Raw genomic sequence first — 26,987 nt, 5'->3', positions numbered from 1 at the left:
ACAATTGCACATATGAAATGCATATCGCCACCATCATCAGAAAGAGGCAACAGCGGCGGCGACAGACGTTTGAGTGGTCAAGGGCCGGTTATTCACTTTTACCAAAGAGTAGTAGTGAATATATTTCCAATTTCAAATTTTCCATGCTCAGGGTCGAGGGCACACACGCGCTACCAATATGTTTATTATTTCCTAGTTTTTTTTTTTTTTTTTTTTTGAGAACATATGGAACTGTTCTACGGTTATTTTGTCCTTTTCCTTGTCTATTGGACTAGTAATTTCCGTAAAACTGTTATAAACTTTGTTTTTATGTGTTTAAACCTCTTCTTTGCCTCTTCGATGAAAAGTCTTATTGTTACCTCCTATCGTTATTTTGCACTTCTACACACATACATACATATGTATGTATGCACATATTTTTGCCAACGAAGTTCAATGTCATGTAATAAAGCCATAAAACCCATGAACAGATCATGCCACTAATAAGGGAAAGTACAAAGGAAAATATTACCACAATCCACTTTTTATTTTATTATTCTGCCCAAGAACAACAATAGGGCTTGAACATGACTTACACGGAGGCCACACTAGAATTCGCCCATTGTAATTTACAATAACAAAAAAATAGCAATGGAAAAATCACATAAAATCTCAACTCAACATGGAATTGTGAGGCACTTCTTTCATTCATGAGTTTTCTTTCATTTACCATGTGTGAAAGGGAAAACAACGAACGAAGGTTTGCTCTTGAAATGTGGAAGAGATTTAATTCGTTGCATTCACGTGTTCGCCTGTCTGGCTGTTGACTGACTGGGTGACTTAAAGGCATTTTGCCATGGGTTAATTCTTCATTTTGGGAATTGTTTTTCATTTATTATTTAGAGACTCTGTGGCAGGAAAATTACCGACGAGATCGATGTCTGTCTAAAATTATCCACAGCGCAGAACGGATGTTGAGCACATGTAAGGGATCAACGTCAAAGCCAGCATCAATGTTTTTTTGCCCAACATTATTATTATTATCATCGATATTTGTTGCTATTATTGTTGTCAAGGAAACAAGCAGAGATATATTGTATGTGGCACAGTGGTTAAGAACGGTAGATACTTCTAAAAGACTTTAAAAAATGTCCGACACAATAATTTCAATCCGTAGATTTTTTTTATATAAAAATAAATCCTTGAAAATATGAAATCAAACCCGATTTAAAATTGGCCCCTGACTTTCTAGTTGGCGATATTTGATGTGCATTTCATGTAAAAACATCAACTATTTTAAGGGTAATGTCAATGGTATTTCGATTTATTAATGAAAAACATAGTTGCTGCAAAAATTTACTATTTTTTTAATTGTTTTTCCTTTATAAATTTGAATATCTTCCAATTCAGTTCCACTGTGCATCCTATGTCTCATTACTTCTCCCTTTTGCGAGTCTATAAAGAATGAATAATGAGTTTTTTTCTAGGCGTACTTAAGCAAGGATAGTCTTTACGTTACATGTAATTGTAGGTATATTTGTTGCACATGCAGACACACCCCGTACCTCCAAAAGAAGACGAATAAGAAAAAATGTTCCCCCATCTAATGTCACACACACATACACAATAATTAAGGAACTGCTGCTGCTGAACCACAAAGAAATAGGAAATTGATATTTTCCTTTTGTCTTTCCATCATTCCTTTGGAGTTCCTTGTTGTTGGTGTTGTCTGAAATGTTTACAACTCAATTCTAAAAATAAAGACAACAACAACAAAAGTTTAAAGAACAAACCATTAACATGTGCATTGCCATTACCAATTGCAGCCGGAGTGTGATGTGGCGCATCTTAAACGCTTGTATGTCGAGGCAATTTCATTTGCCTAGATGTCGCGTATATCCCTTGGAATATGAATGGGCCATGTGTTGCATTTTGTGCATTTTAGTAAGAATAGCAGGAATTTCTTATATTTTCTTTTTATTCAAATTTCAATTTAACGCTGGTATGCCTTCGTGAAATGATGACATTCCAATAGTCATTTAGGCCAACATAAACTTGGTTTTCCTTCTCTGTGTGATGTTTTTTTAAGATTCTAATGAATTTTGCATTGCCTTCATTAATGGATGGCTGGAATGGAGTGGATGCGGATGGCATGCATTGTTGTCGAAAATAATTGCGGAAGTGTTGGGTAGTTTTCTACGCTAATAAAAATGTTTGATTCAGATATTCCCAAAAAGGAAAAGAGACACTCTTTGCTTAGCAGTTTCTATTTATTTGCCCTTTTTTAAATTTCTCGTCAACAATATTTATTTTTATTATTTATGAAGAATTGAAAGAGGGGATCTTAAATCCAAACACCCCATGATTTTGACTTCTGTACATATTATTTTGTTTGATATTTAATTAAATCCTCATAAATGTCACAGCAAATCTATTTTCGTAGAAAACGTGCCCAGAGAATGGCTTACAAAGAGCGGATAAAGATTAATTAAAATTGATAGCCATCATATGTTGAAGAACGAACAGTGGGTATTATTAGAAATCCCCTTTAAATCCCATTTAGGTTATCATTCTACTTATAAAACACTTCATTTGGGGAAGTGAGGGAGGGAAGAAATAACATAAGGGTGTAAGTATGAATTTTAGAAAAACAATGAAACCTTATTGAATGTCTGCCCAGCATAATCAGAAAAGGGGGTGTCATTTTGTAAAATAAGAAATATTCACAATAATAAATTGTATTTGCATTTTTTGCATTTAAAAAATCTAAAAAAATGCACATCTGCCAAAAAACCATTAGAGTCAATGTTTAAACATGTGAAAATAATGGAAAGCAAATTATTTGTACTACCTTTACATTCAAGTACATATACAGTTTGCCAAGGGTATCTTTTCAAACAGTATATTTATTTATTTAATCAACCAACGCCCTTGTGGACAACACGTTGATAGGATATTTTTTAAGAAATAAAAGAAACAAATTTTAAATAATATTGTTTTCTTCCAAAAATTACACAAAGATGAAAAACAACAGCTATCAAAAAGCAGCTTAAAAAGAGAGAAAACAAGTAAAAAAGTGTCAGTCGGCTTTGCCGATAGATATATACCCTCAGCAATGTGAAGCGAAGCTTTCACCTCCGGACAGATCGAATGTATTTCATGTCTCTTCAGAATTTTGTGGCCCTTTTTGGACATTTGAACTTGCCGACAAAAATGTGGATTAGGAATTAACTGCACTAATACACAAAGGTTGAACTTTTGTAGGGCAGGTACCTTTAGGGAGGACCGATATTGGCCATTTTAGAAGTTAAACTAAATTTTGATAAAATATTAGGAGATCCAAAGTTTGGACCAAATTGGTTGCCCCATTCAAGTGTGCATTTTAGTAATATTTTTTAAACATTGGGGAGAAGTACCGAATGCTGTGGACCGGTATTGCCCATGAAACTAAGTTGGAATATAATATGACGAAGACCAAATGTTGGACCAAATCGGTTGAACAGTTCGAGAGTTATCGTGCTCTCAGACCGACAGATATGGTGACATAGGGGTTTTTTACACCATTCGGCCTGTTTTCCCAAGAAATATGGACTTACCCCTGAAAAAACTTTTACCGTCGTAATGGAGGTAGCGAATGCAAATAGCTTCAACAAAATTCAAAGTGATTCGAGAGCAGGTCTTAAAGTGAACTTATCCGAAATTTTGTGTGAGAGGTACCAGAAGGAGTAGACAAATATAGTCCATATTTGAACCTGATCTATATCTGGTAGATGGTCACTCCCTTCAAGAGTTATCGTGCGCAAAATTTTTCCGAAAATTGTTGAAGTTTTGTGGGGGAGGTACCTGAAGGAGTGGACCGATATAGCCCATCTTCAAATTTAAACTATATTTTGAAGTATGAACTTGCCCCTGATGAAACTTGTACCGTCGTATGGGGGAAGTGAATACAAGTTGTTGCAACAAAAATCAAAGCGATTCGAGAGCAGGTCCTAAACTGAACTTATCCGAAATTTTGTGTGGGAGGTACCTGAAGGAGTGGGCCGATTGAGACCATATTGGAACCTCATCTAAGTCTGGTAGAAATTTCACGGATCAAATCGGTTGCTCCCTTCAAGAGTTATCATGTCCACAAAATTTCCGAACATTTTGGAACTTTTGTGGGGGAGGTGCCGGAATGAGTGGACAGATATAGCTCATCTTCGAACTTAAACTAAGTTTGGGCAAAATATTACGAAAGCCAAAATTTGAACCGAATCGGTTCATCCGTTCGAGAGTTATCGTGCGCACCAGCCAGCCAGACAGACAGACGGACGGACATTGCTAAATCAACTCCAAATTGTCTGAAACACATTTCGTCCAAACATACTTGGGGTCTAAAACCATTATTTCGATAAGGAACATTTTGCCCGTATGAAAGTGTATATATGAGGAAAAGTCAAAATTTTTTAGTTTCCATGAAGCCAAGGTTTGCACTATTATAATACGCGAACTATTGTAGTTTACCAGTAACTATGACTATTGCTGGATTATTTTAGATGTTTTTGTACAAAGCTCAAAAATTTAGCAAAAAAATTTAATTTACGTGGTAGTTACGACCGCGTAAAGGAAAAACATAGGTAAAAACACGTTGAAGCTAAACAGGTTTTTTACATTGCTATTCGATTTCTGATTAAACCATTCAAATGACGGACATCTGTCCAAAGTAAAAGTAGGAGAATACAAAATGAAGATTGCACTTCTAATGTATCACTTTCCAAAATTTCCACTGCATCCACCTTTTATGGATGCTGACATTTTGAAGCCGGATTTCAGGTGTTTTTTGTATTTTTTATGTAACTGGGACGCGCATTCGGATATTTCGAAAAACCAATTATAGGATTAAAGAACTCGCGATTTCGCATAATCTGATATGTATATTGAGTATGTAGCCCACACAGCAGCAGAGTAATCTACTGCCAAAGGCCAAAATTTAGTGTGATATTTTTTCTAAAAAACCTATTTTTTGGGTACAGTATTTACAATATCGTTTTGAGTGTGCTGGTACCCCGCGATATTTTAGTTTTTCGACGATCCGGATCATATGAATCACAGATCATAAAAATCCATCTACTAGAACGGCGGAAATGGCTACTGCAAAAATTGAAAAATTTGCCAAAAAGGTTTTTCAAAATATCGCTGACTAATTCGCGTTTTATGTGGATCGTTTCCATTTCAATGAAGAAAGTGAATCATCACTCGCGTTTGTGCGAAAACAGCGGTTTGAAAAATTTAGTGGCGTGGGAGCTGTATCCGATTTATCCAAAAAATACTGTGTGATGCTACATCCACGGTTCTTGATGGATTTTATTGAAATATGTTTAGATCGATGTATTTTTTCACGGTTGATAGTGAAATCGGATGCGCATAAAAAGTGTATGCACTTTGTGCAAAATATAAGCGTTATACAGTTTGTTGCACACTAAACTGCAGACGATGCTACATCTTAGCGGCCAAAGTAAATCAAGGCAAATGTGTACAAATTAAAAGAGAAGAATTCGCTGTATTGGTAAACCGCATGCGCATCAAGTGATTTTGAGGATTTCGCGATTTACACGCATTTCAAAATGAACATTACCCGATACAATTTTATTTCAAGATTATACCCCATTTAAAGGAACCCAACATTTATTTGAAAGATATCCATATCTTCTGCTAGATGTTAGCGTGTTTTCGAGAAGTGATTAGAATAAAAAATGTGATTTATTGCGTGAAATTTAACTAAAATAGAAGAAAAACTCCGACCTATTTTTCTTACATTTTGTTCAACTAACTCACAAAATAAATTTTAATAAATATTTTCTCTTACAAAAATTTTATAAATTTCCTCAATATATTTTTTTGTTTTCGCTATAATATGAAAACCACTAAACGGATTTGTATAGTTTTGGTTTCATTTGAATCTTCGCGATGTATAGATCACGTACATATTTTTTATATATTTTTCAGAGGCATAAGCAGGTTGAATTTTATTAAAACAAGTTGCAAACTACCAATTGTTTGGAATTCTTTCCTAATTTCCGCGAAAATGCACAACTTTTTCACTAAAGTTATGGGACCTCAGTAAACATATAGTATGTAGGGAGCCCCTAATTAAGAGAGTTTCTCAATATAATGATTAGAGTCTTTTAAAGATTTTTTTCTTTTTATTAGAATTGAAACCGCCATAACTTTTGCGCGCAACAACCAAAATTAGTATCACGAACAGATTTAAGAATGACATTTTTTTCCCAATCTATGTACCAAAAATCTTTCATGTAGCTTAAAAAAAAAATTTTAATTTTTTTTTTATGGAAAACTAAAAAATTTTGTCTTTTCTTCATATACCCTTTCTAGCCTAAAGGCTGAGGGTATAAAAAATAAAAACGCCTTTACTACAAAAAAATATAGAAAAAACGAATTTGTATTAAAATATTGATACTGTTTTATATGGGGATTTCTGAGTGAAATCGGACACTTTTTCAAAAAATATAGGAAAAACGAGTTAGTAAAGGGATTGATACTGTTGTATATGGAGATTTCTGAGTGAAATCGAACACTTTTTCAAAAAGCGGTTTTTGATGTCCTTTAATTTGTTGCTGTGTTGATGCTGCTCCTCAGCAAAACATTTAAGTATATTTTCATTTTTTTTTTGACTAACGGTTCCAAATACATAAGTTTTTTTTGTGCATATTTTGTTTTTTTTTTTAATCAGCTATCTAATAAAAAATAGAAAAAACATTACACAGTGGGCCTGGATGTAATTTTCGCGACCATATATTTAAAATCAATTTTTATCAACGATCAATTGTTAAAGATTTTCTTGAAAAAATGTTTAATAAACTACGATTAATTTTAAGTCCTATTTGACAGTGGGAATTAAAAGCTAATTTTTTCTATTATTCTTTTTTTAAATTTCCCAAAATCGATTTTCCTTTATATCATCAAAACAGCAAAAACTAAAGATATCAAAAACCACTATTAGCCCGATTTCACTCATAATTCCCCTTATGTATATTATTATTATTTAATTATATATTAAATATTTGAAAAACATTTTATTATGAATGGAATGGAATGAATTTAAATTGAATTCCTTAATACTAAGTGAATGATGCCATACATTCATATGTATATATTTGTCTATTATAAACAAATTTAAATAACAATACTAAAAAATAAACAATCAGTTAAAATAGTAATGTTCTTGTTGTTGTGCTTAACCTTAACTTGTTCTGAAATGGAAAAATATTTTAAAAATATTATCTCATAAATGAGCAATAGCCAATAGATAATTACTTAATACAGTCATCGATACAATAACAAGAACAATTTAAAATTTCAAACATTTGCCATGAATTGAATAATAAATATTTTAGTTAACTACACACCAATAAAAGTGAAAAGGACAAGAAATTATTATTATCTTGGAAAATAAATATTAATATATACGTTTTTTTTAATGGCAATAAAATTTGTTTGCTCATTGTATCAACAAATTTTTGCTCTGTGTATTAATTATTATTTGTGCAACTTCGCCCATACACTGTTTCATTCAAATGTCTACCTTCATTCCAGTTCTATGAACTCAACATTTGCAAGAAATTTGTCATAAAATATTGTTAAATTGTGATGTTATTGAATTAAATAGAATTGCAAGAGACGATAACAGAAAAAAATATTGAAAACTTGAGACGGGTTCCGAAAAAACAAGTCAGTTATGTAATCACAATAATAATGTGCGGGTATAAAATGAATTGAAATCACCTAATGGATGGCGCCAAGTATGAAATCAAAATACAATTATAAATTATACGATTTATTTGTCTTTTGTTTTAAAATTTGCAAAATTTTGGGCAAAATAACACACGTCTGGCAAAATTATAGGGTCTAGATTCATAAAAATTGAATGTGGAGTATAACTTGGACCATATTACTACACGCAGAGAAGAAATATTGAAGCAGCAATCATATAATATGAACAAAGTAGAGTGTTTTAAAAATTTAGGGGTCGATTATGTATAGCAACCCAACTGTAGTTGCGTTACCAGGAGAGAAAATCATGCAATTAAAATGAGTAAAAAGTCGGAAAAGTTTGTCAAACTCAATCAATATCAGTATTTTGAAGCTTCAGTTATTAATTTAATTGTAAAAAAGTGCAAATTTTAATGCGGAAATAAAAAATTCTATTACTAAATTTGTTGTGGGCAACGCAACTGAAGTTGGGTTGCTATCCATAATCGACCCCTTAAAAATATATATTGTATATAACCATATATGTCAGGTACTATAATGACACCAAATATATTGAGCAGCAACAATAGATTTTTTTTCAAATTTTCAGACTACCCTATTCTGTTCTTCGGTTATGATTGCTCCTTCAATATCTCTTTTTTACGTGCACTTCTTTCCGTCTCTTTTTCTTTCACAAAAAGTAAAACAATTACGTATTATTACCAATAAATATTTTCAATTAATATTTTGTTCTATTATTATGCAGAATCAATATTTGTGCTGAATTATTTCACATTAGCAAGAATCACAAATATTGGCCATGGTCTTCCATTCCACACGTCCGTGAACACATGCAACACATGTTTTACGACCATAGAACGTCAATCTTAATAAAAATCACTGATCCAAATAGCCGCTAAGAAATCTGTTTTGTTTTCTACAACTTTTTTCTTAATTATAAAGAAAAACGACTGGAGGCTTTTCTAGGGGTGGTTTTGTATTCAGAATTTATGCCACAACTCAATTTAATGTTTCCTAATTTATTTGCCAAAAATATGACGATTTCAAGAACAACAAGAAAAAACATATAAAATCAACATATACGAGTACACATATACCGAATATTTACGAAATTTGTTTCGAATGGTGATTCAGCCATTGGCGTTTGAAAAGAATTGCTATTTTTAAAAGATTTGTTTATTTTGCAAATAAAGAATGACAAAATTAGTGGTGGAGGTGCTCACTATCTTTGTTTTTGATCGTTACTCATTCGTATTACTACATCGTTTGACCTGTATATACAGTCAAACTTTTATATAACGAAGCTGATTTGAACAAAGAATTTATGTATATGTTATAGAGAAAATTCGTTATGAGTTTAATATTTTGTGTGGGAATAAATATTTATTTTTTATAAAATATGTTCGCTATAGAGAAGTTCAACTGTAAATTAATTCAAAATGCAATTAGTTCTTAGAATTTACAGTGAGAAGTTCTGACTAAGAACATTAGATCATTAAATGTGGGCATCATTAATCTATCTCTGGAATATGATTTACATCGCTGGTCATTACCGATTTTTTCCGATTAACAAAAAATTTAAATAATTAAACTTCTTTTAAGTATGTATATGAATCAGCGAATGAATCTATTTTGGTATTTATAATTATAATAATATAATTGTTGAGCAATATAATTTGTTGAGCATAAAATGATTTCTGTCTATGTATATGGTACCGATCTTTATTTACCCATACATGTGAGGCAGCGTTTGGCCCAAAGTCTTGTGTTACCTATGGTTTGGACTTATACTCTGGTACAACTCAAGGTAATGTAGATGTATTGAGGCTTGCTGTAAACAGATTAGTTCGTTACGTATATGGAGTAAATCAGCGTGTTCATATTTCACCTTGTGTGGTAAGGTTTTTAGGTTCATCATTTCCAAGTTTTATAAAAGTATGTCTATTTTTATTTTTTTACAAATTGTTTAGGAATCAATGTCCTCGATTCTTAGTGTCTTCTTTTAATTTTTCTAACTCTACAAGGTGTAATCAATTAAATATTTTGAATGCTGTTCATCTTATGTATAGGTCATTTGAAGTAAGAGTAGCGACAACTTTTGCAAAACGTCTTATATGCCACTTAACTTAATGAGTTTTTTAGTGATCGTTAAAAGGTTTTGTCAATTTTACCCCAGATCTCACATTTCATATACATAGATAAATTTGTTATATTCCTCATATGTATTATTTTTCTGAACTTTAATGATACAATTGTCAAATTATTAATTTGAGTACTGGTAACACAATGAATGGTTATAATTTAATTCATCTGTTATATCTCTTGAACGGATATCTCCAAAATTTGGGTCTCATAAAATCTATGCCAAAGTAAGATAAAGTTTTATTTTTTCTAAAATGGTGCCTACAATAACTCTCGATCGGATCAATCGATTTGAACCAACATGTCCTCTTCTAGAAGTAGATCAGGTTCTGATATGGACTAATCTGTCCACTCCTTGATATGGACTAATCTGTCCACTCCTATTTTTCGCACTACACCTTTTTCAGATTTTATTTGGAAACATTTTAGTTGAAATTTTTAACATTTCAATTTTAATTCGAGAATTCAATTTGTTATTCGAAACATTTCAATTGCAATTCGAAGAGTCGATTTGTAATTCGAATTATTCCATTAGTAAATCCAATTAATTCATATGGAATTCCAATAATTTGATTTGAATAATTCTCTTTGTAATTCCAAAAATCAAATATAAAAGCATTCCAAAAAATGTATTTTTTATTTCGAATTTAAAATAGAATAATTTCAAAAATGTTTATATCAGGTGGCTTTCGTAATATTTTGTCCAAACATCGTTTAATTTCGAAGATGGGCCATATCGGTGCAGTCCCTCGGGTACCCCCCACAAAAGTCTATACTCGAATGTGGACTATATCGGTCCACACCTTCGTGTACCTCCCGCACAAAATTTCGGAAAAGTGCAGTTTAAGACCTCCTCTCGAATTGTTTATATTCTTGTTGAAACAACGTGTATTCTCTGACCCCATTACGACAGTACAAGTTTTTTTCAGGGGCAAGTCCATACTGCCTAAGAAAATGGCCTGAAAGCTGCAAAAACCCGCAATGGCGCCATGTGTAGTGGATGGAGCGCATGATAACTCTCGAACAAATATTCCGATTCGGACCAACATTTGGCAGTCATAATATGTTGCCCAAACTTAAATAAAATTCTCCACCACAAAAGTTCAAAATTTGTCGCTAAAATTTTGCGGTATGCCAACTCTTTCGGGCACCTCCCACACAAAATTTCGGAAAATTTCTGTTTTGGACCTCCTCTCAAATCGTTTTTTTTTTCTTGCAACAGGTTGCACTCACCACCCCTGTTACAAGTTTTTTGAGTGGCAAATCCATACTTTTTGAGAAAATGGTCCGAAAGCTGTAAAAACCTACGACCAGCATGTGTAGCGCCTGGTATGCACAACTCTTGAACGGAATACATTGCATATCGTAATATTTCTTCGAAAATTAGATGATATTCGAATTCTCCCCACAAAAGTGGTGCGATATGGTGCGGGGACATAAACGGTCCAAACTTTGGATCTCCAAATATCTTTGTCGGTACACTCCACACACATTTTTGTTTAAGTGGGCTTACCGAAGGTACTTCTAGTGGCCCTGTTTACAGCGATATTGTGTTTTTCGTTGGCAATTCCATGTTTCCTGATGTAATGGGTCAAAAGCTCTAAATTATGTATATGCTGACCAACTGAAGTGACTGGTGGGCGCGATATCTATCGAGAGAAATGACTTCCAAAATAAGACGTTTTCTTTATAAACTGTACATATATGCATTTGTATAGAATTGCGTTGTCTACTCGTCACAAATACCACAAAGACGAAGAATACGTCTTATAAATGCTTAACTTAGTAAATATCTCAGCAACATATGTTACTAACTTATCGGGGAACAAGTCAATGCCAGTTCTAATTGAACATATGTACGTACAACAAACAGTATACAATACTCTTTCAAACACGTATTTGGTTTTTCTTGTTATTGTTGTTGTATGAAAATTGCATAATATTATTTGTTTTTGCTGTTGTTTTGAAATCAAATACAATTATTTATAGCACGTGCCATCACAGATTGCCGGCGCTTTTTTTTTGTTATTGTTTTTGTGTGTTATTGTTTGGCATATAATTTCAATAAAATTATTGTTGTTCTCAGCTGAGACTGCTGCTCAATTTCCATTACGAATGTGCTCCACATTTACATGTATTGAGTGTATCTTTTATTTGGATTGTTTTGCTTTTATATATTTTTCAATTCATTTGCATTGCAGTCCAGCCAGCGTTCACTCTTCCTCCCACATGCACAACATACACACCTGTAAATGTATGAAGCATTTTTTTAGAATATACCCGTAAATTGAAACAAATGGTCAATTTGCTTTTCAATGGGATTTGGGCCACATATGGGTTTGTGTGTGAGCGTGTGTATCTGTGTGGGAGTGTTGCTAAATGTCGACAGTATTTAATTAGCCTCGAATTAATTATTTTCCAGTGTAAACAACAATCTCACACTTGTTTATGTTCTCGCCATACATTGTCGGCGGAAATCCACTTGAAATTCATTCCATATAATAGGGCAGCCGAAATGAAGCAATATCAATTGAAAAGATTGACGCCTGCAATGGGATTCTTTTTAAAATATTAAAATTAATTCGTTTTATTACAAATTTTATTAGAGCCAATTGTTCAACTGGGACCAACACCAGCATATGTCCCCGGACAAAGAAGGTTTTTATAAAGTTTTCAGTCTTATTTTCAATTAGTACCAGTTCGTGCAAGTCGTTTGAAGTAGTCATTTTTTATTTTTTGTAATATATAAAAAACAAAATACATGATATAATATTTATAATTGCATAATGATGTCATCACACTTCTTTAACTTGACATTGATTTTGAAAAATATTGAATCATAACTGATATGTATTTGTACTTTCCCCATCATCAGCTTAAATAAACAAATTTATAGAATTGTTGATATCAACAACAATAAAAATAATAGCAACAACAAAACGAACTCCAATAAAACCCATATCAAAAGCTCAAATTCCATGCTTAGTAAACAAAAAAAAAAAATAACTGGTGTTAAAGTCATTGTCCCAATCTCAAGTCAAACACCAACCACCATCACTCTTCAGCAGTCTGAGTCATTAAAAAAACTCGACCAAATGAAAGTGAAAAGAATTTCCATTTTTATACCCTACACCACTATGTGGGGAGGGTATTATAAGTAGAGTTTGGGAATTCCCGACTTTTTTTCATTCCCGGGAAATCGGGAATGAAAAAATTTCATTCCCGGGTTCCCGGGAATTCCCGGGACTTTTAACAAGTTTTTTGAATAAAAATGCGAATGTGTTGGAGTGGTTTATTTATTGAATAATAAGGATTATAACAAAAATTGACGTTCTACGTCATTGTACAACATTTAAAACATAAAAAAATTAACAATTCATTTTAAATATTATATGAGTATTTTCCTATATGTTTTATAAGAAATTGTATTAAAAAATATGTACCAAATTAAGTACGAGGAACTTTTAATTTGATTTTAAAAAATATGATTTTAAAACTACCAGTGCATTTAACAGGTCGCTTGACATTCTGTTTCTTTTTTTGGTGCAGAAATTTCCTGCAATAGAAAATGTTCTCTCACATTCCACAGAAGTTGGCTTTATGGATAATAAAGCATCATATAAATAGTCCAATCTTTTAGTTCTACTTTTACTCACTTCATACAACGCTAACTCCTTTCTAAAAAAACTTTTGTGGCATGGTTTTGATTTTCTGGGGGTTGATTTTGCTGCTGCAATGGCCTCTTTTAATTTACTTTCAAAGCTTTCAACATTTTCTACATTTGGTATGTCATCATCACTACCAGATAATACATCCGATTCTACGTCACTAAACAGTCGACCATAAATTTCTTCTGCATACAACTTTACGACTTTTTTTGGCACATCAGTATTCCCCAAACTATCTGGGTCTCTTAAAAACTTCAGTAGAGACATCATTTTTGAGTCACGTCGGTCAGTAATTCTCGCTTTTATTGTTTCTAGTAATTTCCGAGAAATTGTATGATCGATGGAATTTAATTGATCGTACAATTTCTTTAAGACGGCATCGGCAATAATTAAATTTGTGTCGCGTCTACTTAAAGCTTCTACTGCTTCTTTAATTGGATATAAAACGTTCACCAATATCTCTATTACAGGCACATCATCTTCATTCCATAAATTTGCAGAATCAAAGTCAATTAATGTTTTCATGATGGCAGTCTTTGCTTTTAAAAAGTTTTGAAGCATAGCTACCATGCTATTCCATCTTGTCTTAACGTCAATTACTGGGTGGACTTCCTTGTTTAATTCCTCCTTAGCATATTTTTGTAGGCGGGCATTCTTCAGAGGACTTCTTTTAAATACTTTGACAATTTTTCTAGCGCGATCCACAGCATCTCTAAAGATATCTAAAACAATAAAATAATAATATATGAGAAACATAAATAATTTGAACTTGTTATATTCTTACCATTTATTTCATAATTATTTACTTTGTTCAGTTTCACTGTCTGAATCCAATACTTCTTTTTGTGTGTATAAAACGTCAACAACAGCCAAATGGATGGCATGATTCCAGCAAAAGAACCCTTCAATAGGACTTTCGGAAACAAGTTTTTTCATAACGTTCGGGCCATCAGAAACTGTTGCTACAATGTGGTTTTCAAAATTTAATCCATATTCCTGCAGTTTTTCTTCCATCATTTTTCGAATTTCAGAGGCAGTACACCTTCCTGATATATAAATCAGGCCCAAGTTATGAAAAAAGTATTTTCCGCTGATACAGATATTCAAATATCTTCTTTGTGATAAACTGGACCACTCGTCTAGCATTAGAGTAAATCGCCCATTTTTGGAAACCTCCACTTGAATTTCATTCACCATGTCTTGTTTGACACTATTGTGATATTTCATTATTTGGTTTTTTACGTCACTTTAATTTTTTGGTACCGACATTCCTCTTTGAGCAAAACTCTCTCGGATAAATGAACTTCTAGTTATTACTCGTACTGATAAACCATCTACTGCTGCTAATTTCGATATTAGTTGCGGCATTGTTTGGTTTGTCAGAAAACGTTTTATATTGTTTGAGGCTTCTTTCTTCAATTCGTTACTGTTGACTTTTCGTTGACATACAGATTCCTGTAGCTCAACATTGTGGACACGAAGGAGATGTCGAATTAAACCGCTCGTGCAGCCTCCTTTGCGAACAAGAACCTTTTTGCAAATTTTGCATTCTGCCGAATCGTTGCGTTTGTTGAAATATTGCCACACATCAGACATCTTAATTTCCCTATGAAATAAATTATATTACTCAATAATGAAGAATGAAATGTTATTTAGTTTTACTTACCATAGGACTTTCAACTTCAAAAACTTGTGTTGTTTGATAGACAATTTGTTTTTTCTTTTGGCGCTTCTGTTTTTTGCATTTCTAAACGAATGAACAAATGTAAATATCAGCGCCACTTAAGTTGACAACGTCGGCGTGATAGTTATTTGTGGTGGCAGAGATATATACACCTAAACAAAAGCGTTCGATGAAATACGACTGCTGTTAATTAACGCTCTTATTTAGGTGCAGCCAAAATGCTGAAGTTTGTACTTACCATTCGTAGGTTTTATTTTTAAATGCGTTGAAATTTGTACTTCTTCATTTATATTTATTGAGCATAAAATTACGACACATTATTTTGGTAATATGTGTATATACATATATTTAGAAACATTATTTCCCGTTTTCCCGGGAATTTTTAAAAATTTGCCCGGGAATTCCCGTTTCAAAAAATACGGGAATTCCCGGGAAATCCCGGGCCGGGATTTCCCGATCAGAAACTCTAATTATAAGTTGGTTTTGGCCAAAAAGTTTGTAACGCGTCGAAATAATGGTCGTAGACCCATACTTATATATACCAAAATGAATGTCTCGACGAGCTGAGTCGATCTGGCTATGTGTGTCCGTCCGTCAGTCCGTCCGTCCGTCCGTCTGTCCGTCTGTCCGTCTGTCCATCTAAACCTTGTAATCACGCTACAGGTCGCAATTTTGATCGGATCGTCACGAAATTTTGCATGTTGATGGGGGTCCCGGAGGGGAAGAAGCCTATTGATTTTGGTGATGGTCGGATAATATTTAGGGGTCGGAAAGGGCAAAAAACTTAGGTGGATAAAAAGACAACGTTTTTTTCCAAAGCAAATATCTCAGCTTTTATGTGGGCTATACCAAAAGCAAAACCTGACAATTAAAGTAGAATATATCACCTTTCTAATGATGTCAAGTAGGTGCTCGTAGGTGATCAAACAAAGAAGATATTACAATAGTAGCATACAAAACCCCAATTTTCATTTTTGCGATTTTAATTATATTGACGAATATCACAGCTTTACTTGTAAACTTTCCAAAAGCAAAGCCTGACTATGAAAGTAAAATATCCCATCTTTACAATGATGCAAACTAGGTTGTCGTAGGTGGTAAAAAAGCAGAGATATGGCAATAGTCGATAATGCATCCCATTTTCCGATTTTTTTGTAATCACGCTACAGGTCGCAATTTTGATCGGATCGTCACGAAATTTTGGGGGTTAATGGGGGTCCCAAAGAGAAAGAAGCCTATTGATTTTGATGATGGTCGGATAATATTCAGGGGTCGGAATGGGCAAACACTTATTTGGAGAAAGGTCAACGTTTTATTTCGAAGCCAATATCTCTGTTTCTTTAAGAGGTATATCTAAAGCAAAACCTGGCAAGAAAAGTAGAAAATATCACCTTTACAACGATGTAAAGTAGGTTGTCGTAGGTGGTCAAATAGCAGAGATATGGCAATAGTCGATAATGCATCTCATATTCCGATTTTTTTGTAATCACGCTACAGGCCTATTGATTTTGATGATGGTCGGATAATATTCAGGGGTCGGAATGGGCAAACACTTATTTGGAGAAAGGTCAACGTTTTATTTCGAAGCCAATATCTCTGTTTCTTTAAGAGGTATATCTAAAGCAAAACCTGGCAAGAAAAGTAGAAAATATCACCTTTACAACGATGTAAAGTAGGTTGTCGTAGGTGGTCAAATAGCAGAGATATGGCAATAGTCGATAATGCATCTCATATTCCGATTTTTTTGTAATCACGCTACAGGTCGCAATTTTGATGGGATCGTCACGAAATTTTGGGGGTTAATGGGGGTCCCACAGAGGAAGAAGCCTACTGATTTTAATGATGGTCGGATAATATTCAGGAGTCGGAATGGGCAAAAACTTATTTGGAGAAAAGATCTACGTTTTATTTCAAAGCCAATGTCTCTGTTTCTTTAAGAGGTATATCAAAAGCAAAACCTGGGAAGGAAAGTAGAAAATATCACCTTTACAACGATGTAAAGTAGGTTGTCGTATCTCCTCAAACAACAGAGATATCGCAATAGTCGCCCAATTTTTCCATTTTTTGTAATCACGCTACAAGTTGGAATTTTGATCGGATAGTGACGAAATTTTGGGGGTAGATGGGGGCCCCACAGAGGAAGAAGCGTATTGATTTTGGTGATGGTATTTAAGGGTCGGAATGGGGAAAAACTCATTTGGAGACAAATTCAAAATGTTATACTTTGTGAATATATCGGCTTCTAGTAGGTGTATTCCAACGGCAAAGCCTGTCAATGAAAGAAGAAAATTTTACCTTTACATTGGTGTAAAGCAGGTTGGCGAAGGTGGTCAAACAAGGGAGATACCACAATAGTCGGTAATGCATCCAATTCTTCAATTTTTTGCAATCAAGCTACAGGTCGTAATTTTGATCAGATGGTCACGAAATTTTTGTTGCTTATGGGGGTCCTAGAGAGAAAGAGGCATATTATTTTTGGTGGTAGTCGGATTATATTCCCTAAAAGAAATGTTTACCAGTGAAAAGCTTATGCACAGAGGTAGTGGTGTAGGGTATCACATGGTCGGCCCCATCCCGACTATAGCCTTTGCTCACTTGTTTTTTTTACTTTTTTCTAAAAACTGAATATCTTTACTTTTAATTAATTTATTTTATGGTGTTTAGATTTTAATGTTTATCTTTCGTTTCATTTGCAGAGTGGTGGTCGGTGCACCCAAATTTGATACATCCTCATATCAGGAAGGCGTGTCGGAAGCAGGTGCAGTATTTACTTGCGGCATGGTAGATGACGACTGCTCTTTGGCGAGATTTGACTCTTCAAGTAAGTATACTACCATTCGGACATTAAAGTTTAGCTTTAAGTTGAGATATGAAACAGAAACACATCAACATCAAAAGCATTGGAGCAGCTGGAATAGGTACCAGCATAAATATGATTTGGTAAAATTTTAAATAAAGAAATCGAATTAAAATAGGGCTGGTAATAATATTTTGTTGATGTTGGGTTTACAAGAATATGTGGGTTGAAAAAGTGTTTAAGCAGAAAGAGAACATGTGCATGATGTGACCAGCACCCTGGTTACCATTTCCACCTTTGTGACATGTACATTTCTCACAATAGACAACATGAAATGTAATGTCATACACTTCACACCCCGTTAGTTGTCAACATCTCTTGGGCAAAATTGTTTAGATTTATAATTTTTAAATATTATTTTGGGAAGAATTGTATCCTCGTGATCTTTGAAAGATTTACAATAGATTTGTAACATTTAAGCTTTCAGTGTATTTGTCTGTTTGCACCTCGGTGTAAACAAATGCCACAAAAATATTGATATTAATGTTTGGGGATTGATGATTATCTATCATTCATTCATTCATACGGAATCAACAACATCATTACATACATCACAATTCTCCGGAGACTAATGTGTGTGGTTGTTGCTAATGCCGGGGCATTTCAGATTTCTAGCCTACCCACGTGAATGATATCAAAGAAATAGCAACAAGATCAACGTTACTGAAAAAACTCACACTCGTTCATAGCTGAAAAATGCTACAAATTGTACAAAGGTGAAACCTACGCATCTAATGTGTTAAAGTTTTCCCCCTTGGCTCCCTCTCTGTCTGCAATATTCAAACATAAATGCACATTCACCATACATCATAGATAGCTTTAAAGGTCTCTGTGGGTATATGCTTTCGTATTTGTTTGTATCTTTATGATTTGAAAATATGCTGAAATATTTCATTCTATATTTGGTGAATAGTTTCATTTAGGGCAAAACTGGTCCACCTTAGGCAACCACAGTCGGCTAACGGTGAAACTATTCTAAACAAATATAGAATATATGGCCCCCCATTAGTGATGTGATGTGGTTGGTCTCACAGTGGTTAAATAAATTATTTACATTAAAAATGCGAAAATATGAGGAAGATGATTCTGTAGGCAGAACTAACGAAAGGTAACAAAAAAAATGTTTATACCCCACACCATAATATGGGGGGTATATTAAGTTTGTTTTTCTGTATGTAATAATTGTTCCACAAACATCCCAGACGGAACAAGGGAGACTTCTCTCATATCAATGAGTGCACCCCGATTCATATTAGCTCAATGATATGGGACCTACAGTTTATCGCCGAGTCCGAACAGCGTGTCTTCGACACCACTTGTAGAGAAGTTTTACATGGCTGAATAATCTCAGGAAATGTCGCCAACATTATTGAGGGGTATTTGGCCACCGTTGAAAATTTGTTGATGTTGCCTGGTCGGGGAATCGAACCCACGACCTTCATCGTGCAAGGCGGGTGTGCATACAATTGCACCACGGTGGAACCCATTCTTAATCAGGATAAAATTCAGGTTCGTAAATTGGCTATATCGGCCCATGTTTTGGTATAGCCAATATATTCCGGTACCACCCGATTTTCGATACTTTGAGGATTTTACCTACATTTTTGGACCAAACTACTTGTAATTTCACATTTGAAGTTACCACTGATCACAAAATATATCCACAAAAAAATCTTAAACATATGTCCATATTTTGGTTTAGCCAACATATAGCACTACCTGCGAATTTTCGAAATTTTGAGAATTTCAGCAACATTTTTCGACCGAACAACCTGTAATTAAACATTTGAGGTTCCTAGTGAACACAAAATATCTCCACTGAAAATCGTCAACATAGGTCCATTTTCCCCCATATAACGATACATACCGATTTGAGAATTTTAGCTACATTTTTTGACCGAACTACCAGTAGTTTTACATTTGGGGTTAGAGTGGTCTCACCTAAAATGCTCCACCTAAAATGTATGTATAAATTTTTTGGTGTAGCCCCCATATACCAGTACCTCCCGATTTTATGTATTTTGGGAATATTAGCTACTTTTTGACTGTACTACCTGTTGTTTGATAATTGAGGTTCCCAGTGGTTACAAAACTGTTCCACCAAAAAATTTCAACCAAGGTCCACACATTTATATAGCCCCCGTATTAAAGTACAGCCCGATCGAACACATTTTTTTTTATTAATTTTCTGATTTTATTTAGGCATATGGGTATCCATGGTCACAAAATATCTCCACTTGAAATTGTGGACTGTAAAGAAAACTAACTAATATTTTATGGTGGAGGGTATAAAAAGTTCTACCCAGCCGAACTTAACTTGTTTTTACTTGTTTTATTTATACATATTAGGGTAACCCAAAATAGGAAAAGTTGTTTTTTAAAGGTACACCTCCTATGTTTTTCTATTTGATCCAAAAACTTATGTATGCAATTTTATGGCGATCGGTTAATGTAAATCCGTGCTCCTAGGTCGATCTTTATTCCCCTAGTAATGGGTACTTTACACGGTATTTTTTTACATAATACATAATGCATATGCAAAGTGACAACTCATATGAAAATAACATATCGTGTAAAGTACCCATAATTTGTATGGGGTTGAATGTGCTGAAATTGCTGTAAATGCCGCAATTATTGCCCAATCAATAAAAAATTCAAAAATTCGTTATTGTGGCTAAAGAGCGAATCCGACAAAAATTAGTAAAAATTGGCTCGGATTTTAATATTAGCCTTGGCCAAATAGGTGTGACCGTGGTGCAATGGTATCCACGCCCGCCTTGCACGCAGAAGGTCGGGGGTTCGATTCCCCGGCCAGGCAACATCAAACATCTTTTCAACGGTGGCAAAATACCCCTCAGTAATGTTGGCGACATTTCCTGAGTATTTCAGCCTTGAAAAACTTCTCCACAAGTGGTGTCTTAAGACACGCCGTTCGGACTCGGCGATAAACAGTAGGTCCCATATCATTGAGCTAAATATGAATCGGGGTGCACTCATTGATATGAGAGAAGTCTCCCTTGTCCCGTATGGGATGTTGTGGAACAATGTTTTTTTTTGCTTGGCCAAATATGTATGTATATTGGAGGATATCTGACCCGATCTCCGTTAGGACACGACAACGAAAAATCACCTTTGGTCCCATACAAATTACTATAGGAATAAAGATCGGTCAGGAGGCACGATCAAGAACCGATAGTAACAGTCTTGTTTTTTTTATTAAAATTTTATATGCAATTGCGTGTATAATGTAAAAATAGTTTTCACAGATTTCGGTCGGCAATTAAAAATATTTACAGAATTCTACTATATATTGGTTACCTATATAAGGGACATGAATACCATAATAAAGCCAAAATGGGAACAAGGCCGATTTTTCACACTGAAATATTTAATGTCTTAGAGAGAGAGACTCCGTCACTTTACACTAAAATATTTTTAAAATAGGGTTTTAATGGCAAAAATCGAAAAATCTTGCATTCGCAGTTACATTTTCAAAGAAGTAAGAAGACATATGTATGTACATGCATGCATACATTCAGAAAGCCGTTAGAATTAGAGATTTTCAATTTTAACTTCCCCGAATTAAATGTAATCACATAAACACTGGCTGGCTGAACTATTACTCTCTTCGCTAATGTTTTTTTTATTATTTAAATGTTCAACAATTAAAATTAAACAAAATAATACAAATTATAAAATAAATCCGGTGCCACTATGCCTTCTTTGCTTGACAAGCAACATGTCTGGGCAAAGTAAAAGATGTTGTTTGCCCCAGCCCCAACTATGTTTGTTGGTACATGAAATAAACTTCTTAAATACGGTTAAGAAATCTGTTTGTAATAAAACTGGCCATAAACTACAACAACGCTTGCCACATTTCCGCATTTGTTTGTTTTTGAGATGACCGACCAACAGAGCAGCCAGACAAAAACAAAAACTCTTACATAAGAACCAACAAGTAGATAGGTATGTATGTTGTGTGCTCCGGCTGGCTGGCTGGCTGGAACATGGTCTTTAGCATGATTCTTATGTTTATGTTGATACGCAACTTATTTGCCAGTCAGTCAGCAAAATATGTTGGCAATTCACTTACCCCCACTCCAAAATAGAATACAACACAAAAAACAATGCTGGAGCATCCATTCCATGTGTTGCAATAAAAAACAAATTGCGGCAAAAAGTACTCCACTTCCATGGCAAATGAATGGTGGTGAATAGCGACTGTTTGCAAATGCTTACGGATGTGCAAATAAAATTATACGCTTTCTTGTGGCCAGCTAATGCGATTGATGATGAAAGCCAGCGCGTGCGCCCAGCTTAAGAAGACCGACAATAGTTAACCGAAAAACCACACATCACATGTTGCAGACCGTGTGTGATGTTGATGATGATGCCTCATTGGAGTTTTCCAATGCAACTGCAGACATTTGCCACAAGGAGCCAGAGCCACAAATACATACCCCTCAGCTATATCAACAAATAACAACAACATTAAAATAGAGTTCGGCATTGCACTGCAGAAGAGAACATTGTGCATGAATTAAAAAAGTCTTGTAGTTTGCGGTACAAATATGGGTGGTTACATAAGAAAATGGGGTCATATGTATAGATCATAAAAAAGATATTCTAAATTGCAGTAGAGGGTGTTACTTATTTTTTAAATCAATCGAAAATAACCCGCGAGATCACATGTCGAATTTATACCACCTTAACCGTGAATATATCTATTTGTCGGCCCAAGGAAAATTGATAAAATTTGTAACAAAAAAATCTTTGGCCAACTGTATGCCTAAAGATATTGGGGTGGTTACTGCCACGTTAGGAATAATGAGAAAGTATTCGCAAAAGTGAAGGTAAGGTTACATTAGGCAAATATTTGCTCCAGTGACAGGCAGTGTGCGCTTACTGAGAACAAGTGACCGTAAATATTGCATTGAACCCACATTTTTGGGTGGAAATCAAAAATGTACTATTTTGAAAACGCCATATTTTATTCTTATGGAAAGCCCCATATGCTGAGGTGAACCATAAAATACCATAACAATTTGTGTGCGTAAAATGTAAATTTATGCAGAACATCTTGTCTGCAGCCGTGAAGAACGCAATAATGCCTATGTGGTCGCTGCTCTATTGGCCGTCGACAGGAAGATAATAACTAATGATGATGGTGATGGCTCCATAGACTGGTGGAAACATTCCACGGCAATTTTTCTTCAACGCACAATCCAAACAACAATCCAAAGGATAAATAATCACCAAATGCATGGTCATTAGCATTCTAACCGATCATTGATTATAGTGGTGGTGCTGATGTTGATGGTGCCGGTGGTGGTGGCTAGGAGGCACTTCAGTCAGAAACTTAGCAGTAAATCTTTACCATAAATGGGGAGGGATCTTCTTGTCCATGAAGTGCTATAAATAAGCTAATTCATGGTTATGATTATCGTATAGCAGTGAAGGTAACAATGGCCCCAAGGATAAACAAACGTAAAACGCACGCACGAACGCACTCACATCAATTGCACAGAGATGTTGATTTCTCTGGTGGGTAGTGGGAATGCTTGTGTAATATTATATTGGTGTTCTCTTTGGAACGCCACTGCAATCCAGCTTACAACAACAAGCAGCAGATATGGGGATCGTGTCGAACATTAACACTCGAGACAACAACAGAAGCGTAAACACACACATTGACACAAGGCTTAAATGACCACAAATCAAACTCCAACGACCACGAGCCGAAAGATGAATGTGATAATTAAAGTAAAATTGCCTGTCTTAACAAGTGAATGAAAGATTGGATGGAGATGTTTTACAGTGGACGGTGGGGTTAAAACGATGTTAAATGGACATTAAGATCATGTGGGGCCTGAAAAATTTTAGTCAGCAAGGATACATGTAGCAGTTGGGGACGAAAAAATAATATGTTATGGAGAATCTACGGCAGTGAGACCAGGCTTGTATTTAACACCATCACGCAAAAGCTACAGGTATTCATAACCAAATGCCTCAAGATCATACGCAGGATATTCTGCCGCAACACTAAAAGTAACATAGAGATGTGGAGCTTAACGAACCAGGATCCCATACAAAAGCAGATTAAATGTACGAAATAGTGATGGATTGGCCACACCTTAAGAAAAACTGACCAGGATGGCGCTTGAATGGAATCCCCACATATCACGAAATTTAGATCGTCCAAGAAACACCTGGCGAAGAACAATAATAACACAAGAACTAAGACAAAATATCCTTACATGGGAACATTCAAAACCAACGCAACTAATCGTGAAAGATTGAGATGATTTGGGGAAGCCCTACGCTCCCAAGATAAGTAACAGCATAAAACGTAAAACTTCGTTGTAAAAGGACTATTTTATGTGTAAAGTCATACTTCATCAATCTACTAAATTCTTCGCATTTTCGTCGGTTTATTTAAACCCATTTCAGAGAAGAGCTGAGCTTAAAGATCTACAAGATTTTTCAATTAGAATGTCACTCAAATCCAACGAGAAAAATACAAAATGTCCAATATTTTGTTGCACACATTGACCCCAAAAATGTTTCGCAGTGCAAAAATTTCCTCTGCAACAATATCCTTTGCTCCACTGTGCGTCATCATCATCATCACCTTCCTCTTCAAAATACAAAGGTGATGACGTTATTGATGACAATAACAATAATAATCGTTACGTTAACTGGTACTTAGCACTGCCTCAACATCTTGGAGAGTGAAATCGTAGAAAAACTCCCCCTTGTTCATTCAGTGATTGATTGATGGATCAATGGATTCATAAAGTGTGTGTGTGTATGTAGATGCAAACATTTTGCACACAATTTTCCCTTTGTCTTTTTGTTTTAACAGCGACTGGAGGACAGTTTGTTGTTGCCTGGCTGGCTAAGTTGACAACGTGATTTGACTGATTAACATCAAGAGCCGCCAATAAAATTAGCAGACAACGCTACATTGGGCTCCAACAGAGTTCGGCCTGTCAGTCACTCAGCCAGCGGGTACATTGAATTACACCACCACCACCAGCAACATTCAACATCATTTACTTCTATATCGGGCTTTGTCAATTGAATTTCAATTTGCCACAATGTTTCCAATTTAACAAAAGCGGAAGCCGTTTGCCCGTTTGCCATTCAATTTAGGAAGTGACCACACTCATATGTAAATCTCGTCAGCGTTTGTCATTGCGAAAAGTGGAAAAAAGGGCCAAGGCACCTTCTTGAGCTAAATCGTACACAAGAGAATGAATCAAAGTGTAGAGCAACGACAGTATGATTTTTATGAGATAGAGGCCCAATGAGGGATATGACAAAAGCTTCCTTTTAATTAATTTAACACGTTGAGGGAGCAAAAACAACGTCAAGTCGTAGAAAGAAATAAAAGGGACTGAGATAGGCAGTGGACGACTTTGGAATACTTTACGATTGGGGTGTCGAAAATCGATTACGATTAAGCGATTTTCGCCAATTTGTCTCAAATGGTCGAACCCACACAACCACCATTATGTGATGTGTTTCACTATTGGTAGCAGCTCATCAGACATTTCGCCCATGGAGTAGCTTCTATGTCATCAAACTTTTCATTTCTTAAATGCAAGTTGAAATGAGCTTTCCTTTTTCACTTGCAAAAAATCATCGGTCATTAAGCTCGATTCTAATGAGAAATAAATTAAAATTATGTTAAAATGATCTTCGTCCTAATAGGCAAAATTTCCAGCAAAAAACAAAGATTGTTTATTCTAAATTTGTATTTTGGGATAATTTCTGAGTTATAAAATCGCAATAAAAAATTAAAACTCAAATATGGTGAAGAAAGTAAGTTCATTTTCCAAAAATAACAAATAACCCTCTTAAATTTAAATTTTTTCAATTTTATTATTTTGAAAATTACTTTGATGTATATACTTTAATAAAAAAATAATTTCAAATTTTTTAGGCTTTATATTCGACTAGTTATGACTAGTTTATGTTCAACTAAAAATTTAAAATAAGCTGATTTGGCTGTAATTTTACATTTTGATTGCTTAGAAGATACGAACTCTTCGTACCAAAAATTATAAAACCATACAATGGGGTTAATGCATTTTAAAGGTTTTGTTGAAATTTAGGCTGAAAATAATTCTGAATTAATATTTCAAATAAAACTAAATATCAATACAAAAAGGACGTACAAATAGTTTTGGACCAATTTGCATTAAGTTATAAATTGAATATATTGTATAGGCCCAGCTTGGCTCTACATTGGAAGACTTATCTACATTTTCTAATTGTTTTAGACGTAATTTGCTATTTGAAGGATTTATGTCCAAGTCTTAGTATAGCTGCGATATATAGCATAAGTTCGAGCCTGATTTTATGTGACCGCTATTAAGACTCTCAAATTGGTTAATTTCCAGCACATATCTAAACGATTCTATTATATAATATAAATAATAATATAAATAATTGTTCCCCAAACATCCCATAAGGGACAAGGGAGACTTCTCTTTATTATTCTATTACAGTGCACATTATGCAGATTGACATTTCTCTAAAGACCAGGATTTTTATACCCTCAGCCTTTAGGCTATGAAGGGTATATGAAGAAAAGACAAAATTTTTTAGTTTTCCACAAAAAAAAAATTAAAAAATTTTTTTTAAGCTACATGAATGATTTTTGGTACATAGATTGGGAAAAAAATCCCATTCTTAAATCTGTTCGAGATACTAATTTTGGTTGTTGCGCGCAAAAGTTATGGCGGTTTCAATTCTGATAAAAAGAAAAAAATCTTTAAAAGACTCTAATCATTATATTGAGAAACTCTCTTAATTAGGGGCTCCCTACATACTATATGGTTACTGAGGTTCCATAACCTTAGTGAAAAATTTGTAAATT

The 26,987-nt window shown here is 34.4% G+C and overlaps 2 protein-coding genes across 29 annotated transcripts in view; one reads left to right on the top strand and one right to left on the bottom strand.

Moving 5' to 3' along the window:
* Positions 1-26,987, top strand: part of if (integrin subunit alpha inflated) — an 89,564-nt gene that overhangs the window by 25,945 nt on the left and 36,632 nt on the right. For all 28 annotated transcript variants that reach the window (XM_073978295.1, XM_073978279.1, XM_073978285.1 and 25 more), the window contains one exon: positions 17,940-18,064. In XM_073978295.1, the coding sequence (XP_073834396.1) occupies positions 17,940-18,064 (125 nt within the window). The remainder of the gene's footprint in view (positions 1-17,939; positions 18,065-26,987) is intronic.
* LOC141399464 (uncharacterized) lies at positions 13,172-15,312 on the bottom strand. Its single transcript, XM_073978301.1, has 3 exons — positions 15,226-15,312; positions 14,344-15,165; positions 13,172-14,281 (listed from the first exon to the last, which is right to left on the bottom strand). Exons 2-3 carry the CDS (start codon positions 14,441-14,443, stop codon positions 13,356-13,358), a joined length of 1,026 nt encoding a protein of 341 aa, XP_073834402.1. The 5' UTR covers positions 14,444-15,165; positions 15,226-15,312; the 3' UTR covers positions 13,172-13,355.

Source organism: Musca autumnalis, unplaced genomic scaffold, assembly GCF_047663935.1.
Source record: "Musca autumnalis isolate F117 unplaced genomic scaffold, ASM4766393v1 scaffold_3, whole genome shotgun sequence".
In the NCBI taxonomy this organism is placed as follows: domain Eukaryota; kingdom Metazoa; phylum Arthropoda; class Insecta; order Diptera; family Muscidae; genus Musca; species Musca autumnalis.
This window is presented reverse-complemented; position numbering and strand designations above follow the sequence as displayed.